Source organism: Bison bison, unplaced genomic scaffold, assembly GCF_000754665.1.
Source record: "Bison bison bison isolate TAMUID 2011002044 unplaced genomic scaffold, Bison_UMD1.0 scf7180017864037, whole genome shotgun sequence".
Classification (NCBI taxonomy): Eukaryota; Metazoa; Chordata; class Mammalia; order Artiodactyla; family Bovidae; genus Bison; species Bison bison.
The window spans coordinates 6,586,787-6,592,625 of NW_011494609.1; the positions used below are offsets into that span (position 1 = coordinate 6,586,787).

General features: G+C 57.2%; 1 protein-coding gene across 1 annotated transcript in view; it reads left to right on the forward strand.

Annotated features, from left to right (window-relative positions):
* Positions 1–5,839, forward strand: part of ITGB2 (integrin, beta 2 (complement component 3 receptor 3 and 4 subunit)) — a 29,868-nt gene that overhangs the window by 19,184 nt on the left and 4,845 nt on the right. Inside the window, exons 6-10 of the mRNA XM_010834881.1 lie at positions 7–248; positions 1,086–1,241; positions 2,190–2,285; positions 4,022–4,111; positions 4,817–4,957. Coding sequence (XP_010833183.1) covers positions 7–248; positions 1,086–1,241; positions 2,190–2,285; positions 4,022–4,111; positions 4,817–4,957 — 725 coding nt within the window. The remainder of the gene's footprint in view (positions 1–6; positions 249–1,085; positions 1,242–2,189; positions 2,286–4,021; positions 4,112–4,816; positions 4,958–5,839) is intronic.

Consider the following 5,839-nt stretch of genomic DNA (forward strand, 5'->3'; position numbering starts at 1 on the left):
CCCCAGGTTTCGGGTCCTTCGTGGACAAGACGGTGCTCCCCTTCGTCAACACGCACCCCGAGAAGCTGCGGAACCCCTGCCCCAACAAGGAGAAGGAGTGCCAGCCCCCGTTCGCCTTCAGGCACGTGTTGAAGCTCACTGACAACTCCAAACAGTTCGAGACAGAAGTCGGGAAGCAGCTGATCTCGGGGAACCTGGACGCCCCTGAGGGTGGGCTGGACGCCATGATGCAGGTGGCCGCGTGCCCGGTGAGGCTCCGTCCTGAGCAAACCTTCTGAAGCCCAAATAAGAGGAAATGACCCTGGAAAGCAAGACCCCTTTGCTGCCCGATCCTGGTAGTCCCCCTACTTCCAGAGCCCCTCAGAGAATAAGGTCATCCTGGCCAGGCTCGCCCACAGTTATGTGGTTTCAGTGTCAGTGCCGGCCACTCCCCGGCCACTGCTGACCCCTCCCACGTGGTCCTGTGCTGCACTGTATCTGTGACGTCAGTGTAACAGCGTGTCGATCCTGTTTAGCCACGCAGTCCTGTCGCCTTCACAGATGGGATCCCAGCCCTCCAGGTGCTCTGGTCCCTGGGCACACCGCCCTGCCTCATAGACCCAGACTTTCACATCTGTGTGATTATCATGGTTCATGACACGTGTTGCTGACGTGCCCACCTCCATCACCTCCTCACCCCAGTGCCCATGGCCGCTTTCCTGTGTTGGCAGTGCTTTTCCACTGAGATAAACATTTCTAAGTATTTTTTCTTCTTTGGGAGTATCTCCTTAGGAGGTGCTCCCAGATCTGAGCTGACTGGGCATGGAGGATGCAGTGTTCAGATGTGCATTCCTATCCCCTCGGCATCCTCCCACACATCGGGGAGGCTGTCACCCTGCAGACACTTCTCGGGTTCCCCTGAGCGCTGGAATCTGCAGCAGACACAGGACCCTGAGTCGAGCCTTCTGTGCTCCCCGTGCTCCCTAGAAAACCCAGGTGTTGGGGGCACACAAGGCCCCCATAGCAAGCTCAGCCTTGGCTCCTGCAGTCTGTGGGGGCCCCACTGGGGAAACCGAGGCAGGTCATCCCCACCGTCTCTTTGTCAGGAGGAAATCGGCTGGCGCAATGTCACCAGGCTGCTGGTGTTCGCCACGGACGATGGGTTCCACTTTGCGGGCGATGGAAAGCTGGGTGCCATCCTCACCCCCAATGACGGCCGCTGCCACCTGGAAGACAACCTGTACAAAAGCAGCAACGAATTTGTGAGTTCAGCATCCTGGGTGGGAGGTGGGAGGGTGTGGGTCTGCCCCAGGGCAGCGGGGGTGCAGGCTCACTCCCAGCCCGGAGTCCAGAGGGGCGAGAAGGGGCCCTCGCTCCCAGGGAGGTGCTTTGATGGCACCGAGAGGGTAGAATTCCCTGGTCTGCTGGCATTGTAATCCCTGGAGCTGCAGAGGATTTCAGAGATGGGACCCTTGGGGCCCTCCACCTGCAGCCTGCAGACTTGAGGCGGGAGGTGGTGGTGGCAGCTCTCAGGGGCCCACCGACTGGGACAGGATGAAGGTGACATCTGAGGTTCCTGTGAGCTTCTGTCTGAAATTGTACATGAGACAGCTATGAAAATAGTGCCACTGTGCTGTTCCCCACTGGCTGAGCGGATGAAGAATCCACCTGCAAGGCAGGAGACACAGGAGACACGGGTTCGATCCTTGGGTTGGGAGGATCCCCTGGAGGAGGAAATTGCAACCCACTCTGGTATTCTTGCCGGGAGAATCCCATGGACAGAGAAGCCTGGCGGCCTACAGTCTATGGGGTCACACAGAGTTGGACACGACTGAGTGACTACGCATGCTGGCGTGCAGCGTCTGTGATCTCTGCCCTACAGCTCAGACACAGCGAGGTGCTGCTCACTCATCTCCACGCTGAGGGTCTGTGAGCCGTTACTTGCCACTGGACTTCTTTTTTGGTGCATTGATTAAGAAGCACACTACAACTTTTAATATTTTCTTGAGTGTATTTCAGTATTGTCCATTTCCCTACTAATCCCACTCTCTTACGTGTTTGCAAACATCACTGGGAACAGCCCCATCACAGCACAAGCAGGGCGGAGCCTCTGCACTCTGGGCAGTCACTTCTGCCTGTAGGGGCTGACGGGTGGCCTGGATGGCTTGTCCCCAGCCTCAGGGCTATCTGACTGGGGGTCTCCTCTCTAGGACTACCCATCGGTGGGCCAGCTGGCACACAAACTGGCAGAAAGCAACATCCAGCCCATCTTTGCAGTAACCAAGAAGATGGTGAAAACGTACGAGGTAAGTGGGCTTGAGGCAGGACAAGGTGTTGCAGCTCAAGAGTGACAAAATCTGGGGTGATCAGACTGAGTGCTGCTTCTGCACTGGGTGTGCTGGCCAAGGCCATGTGGGTGGCCCCAGACAGTGAGCACTGTGGAGGGAGGAGCTGACAGGTCCCTGTGGCTCAGTGATCGTGGTTTTGCTACAACATAGCAAACCCTTTGAGTCTGCAGGTCCCATTCTTCACATCAGGAAAAGTTCCTTGTTTTGTGTCCAAGTACATTTGCACATCAGCACTTCTCCCCTCTGCCCGTCACTGGAGGGCTGTTTTACTTGCTGTCTTGTGTTTTCGCTGCTGGGCTCAGCGTGGCGGCCTCTGGCTGTGATGGGCTGGGGGCGCCTCCTGGCCCCTCTCCTCCTCTAAGTCCCAGGCTCCTTCCTCTTGCTTGTGACCTGCTGTGCCTGTGCGGGACACTTGCAGGCCCGACGGTGGGACCAGCCACACTCGCCGTCAGCATTCGGGGCCCCACCTCGGGCACAGGATGCAGGGGGCATCCAGGGAGGAGGGACAAGTGGCCAGGGTGGGTGCAGTGGCAAGGGGGTGCAGCTGAGAGACCACTGCCCCACAAGTTGCCTGAGCACCGGCAGGTCAGGACCTCCAGTCACCACGTCCCCAACCAAATTACCGGATGCGACAGTCTCTCCTCACCGAGTGGCAGCATGGGTCCCAGCACACTCGTGTCCCAGAAGGCAGTGTGGTGAGAGGGCAGGAGCTGGAGATGGAATACATGGACCCCGGACCCTGCTCTCCAACAGCAAGGGCGAGGCCCCGGGCAGTCACAGGCCTCGCTGAGTCTCAGCTTCCTGACCCCCATTCCTGGAGCTCCTGGGGGGTTCTAGGAGGCCCAGGGTCTGTGTGGACAGTTTACGCAGGACCCTCCTCAGTACATGTTTCTGCTCTGAGTGGAGAGCAGGTGGCTTGGAGGACTTCCCGAGCCCCAGCGGGGTCCTGAGCTAGGAGCTAGGAGCATCACCTGCTCGGTGATGGAGGCCCAAGGTGGGTGGCCAGGTTGTGATGATCCTCGTAAGCCACAAATGGAGGGGACTGGACTCCATTCAAGGGCATCACAGCAGGGTTGGGGGCAGGGACATGGCCCAGCCCTCGGCTCTGCAAGATAAACTGATGGTGTAATTTCCTGTGAAAGATAAGCTAAGCGGGAGAGAGGCGGCGGCAGAGGGCACAGATGGTCCTGGAGGCTGGCCCCAGGCTTGCCTGCATGACCCGGTGCTCCGGCCTGCCTACGAAGAGGTGTACCTGGACTGGATGTGGCCCTGCCTGCCAGAGTCAACTGGCACGCTGTTGTTTAACGCAGCCATTGTTGAAATTATGTCAGCTCATTCACACGCTCGGTACACGTCGCTTCCTGACTTCATGCCACATTTTACGATGACCCGTGCCCTTGGTTTGTTTGTGCCTGTCACACCTGCGAGGTGGGGCGGGCCCCTAGCTGTGGCACGTCTTCCCGGCTCTGCTTTCAGTGACCAGCTTGAAATAACCAGAGGGAAGTAGTTTTACCAAGCAAATGTCTGCCCACACAACACTGACCATGCACACAGTAAGAAGTCAAGTGGGGGGTTGTCTGGGCCATCTCACCAGCACGAAGGAAACCCTCAGGGGTGTTACAGAACTGGGTGGACCCTGAGGAGTCTTCAGCCCCATGGTTCTGGCCACGGCTACCTGTGTTCTGCCCTGACAGAAGCTGACAGAGATCATCCCCAAGTCTGCAGTCGGGGAGCTGTCTGAAGATTCCAAGAACGTGGTGGAGCTTATCAAGAATGCCTACAATGTGAGTCCCCCGGGCAGTCAGCGAAGATGGGGTCCCCACCACAGGTCAACAGGAGGGTGATCTGATGCGGAGAGCCCCGGCCTTGTCTGGGCCACCCTCGGGCACCTCCACTGGGGAGCAATGTCCTCCCTGGTTAATGGCGCGGTAGGTGCCACCCCAGGCCCTCCTGCACTTGGCTGGAGCATGAGCGTCAAGCCCTCTTACAGCCGCAGGGCCTGAGGGCCTCACGGGCTCAGCTTGCTGGGCACACCAGGAAGCGCTGGCGGCACTGGGTGAATTCGGAGCCCTGTGGGGGAGCTCCGTCTGCTGCTCCTGCCCTGTTGGAGCCCTAAGCCCCAGCAGGCCCTCCCAAACTCCAGATGCTGTCTGGGAGGGGCTGTCTCACCTCTCTGTCTACCTTTATGTCTCTCTGTTTTTCTCTCTCTGTGTCTGTCTCTCTCATTCACTTAAACAGTTTTTCCAGCTCCTGCCCTGTGCCAGGCACTGGGGTTTCAGTGGTGAGTGGACAGTTGAGCCCCTCTTCTCATGGGGCTGGGGCCTGTCTCCACGTCCGTACCCTCCACTGGCCTGTCTTGAGGGGCGTGACGTGGGTGACCTGGCACCCACAGAGCTCTCCATGGATGTGTGGTGGGTGGCGGGGGAGGTGAGAGGCATGCCAGCCATGGCCTGGAAGATGAGTCTGATGGCACCACTGTCTCCCCACAGAAACTGTCCTCCAGAGTCTTCCTGGATCACAGCACCCTCCCTGACACCCTGAAAGTCACCTACGACTCCTTCTGCAGTAACGGGAAATCGCAGGTGGACCAGCCCAGAGGGGACTGCGACGGCGTCCAGATCAACGTCCCGGTGAGGCTCCCTCCCAGCCTCTGGAAGGGGTTCCCCTTGGACAGCAAGAGGGTGTGCCCTGGCCAATGGCCTACCAGGGATCAGCTAAGAGGTTGGGCCTGTCCACCTTCGGTCCAGTTCCTTCCTTTTAAAATCCACAAACGCTGTGGCCTGATGGCAAATGCTGGGCATAGCACCACACGCCTAAAAAGGGCATTCCTTCCCCTCTGGGCATCTGCTTTGGTTTGATTTTCCTGATTTTTGTGGTTTTGTTTATTGTTATTATTGTTATGAATTTATTTATTTGGCTGCGTCAGATCTTTGTTGTGGCACATGGGCTCTCCAGTTGTGGTGAGCGGGCTTAGTTGCCCCTTGGCATGTGGGATCTTAGTTCCCCAACCTGGGATGGAACCCAAGTCCCCTGCATTGGAAGGCAGATTCTCAACCCCTGGACCACCAGGGAAGTCCCTGTTTTTTGACAAAGACATTAAAGCAGGGGCCACACAGATGATTACAAGCAGGCAGTGAGTTGTTTCTCTAATAGTTTAAATTTGTCATGACCAGGAATGATTCAACGTTTCCTTTCACCAGCTGTGAATTAATATTCAGCAAAATACTTCCTTTTATTTCTGAATGACATTGAAATTCTTTCAAATATGTGACTTACTAAGTGCATGTGAACTTTGACTGAAATCTCTGCCCCTCTTACTGGGGGATCCATACCCGAATGTACTCAGTGTTGACTGCCTGATTCCTCCCTGATGTTTCTGCTCTGTCTTCATGTACTGGGTGGAGACTCACTTACGTTGACCGGCAGTGAGGCTGAGCGGGTGCTCCCTGAAGCTCCCTGAGGGCTGAGCAGCAGAGCAGTGTGTGTGTGTGTGTGGTGGGGTGGGGTGGGGG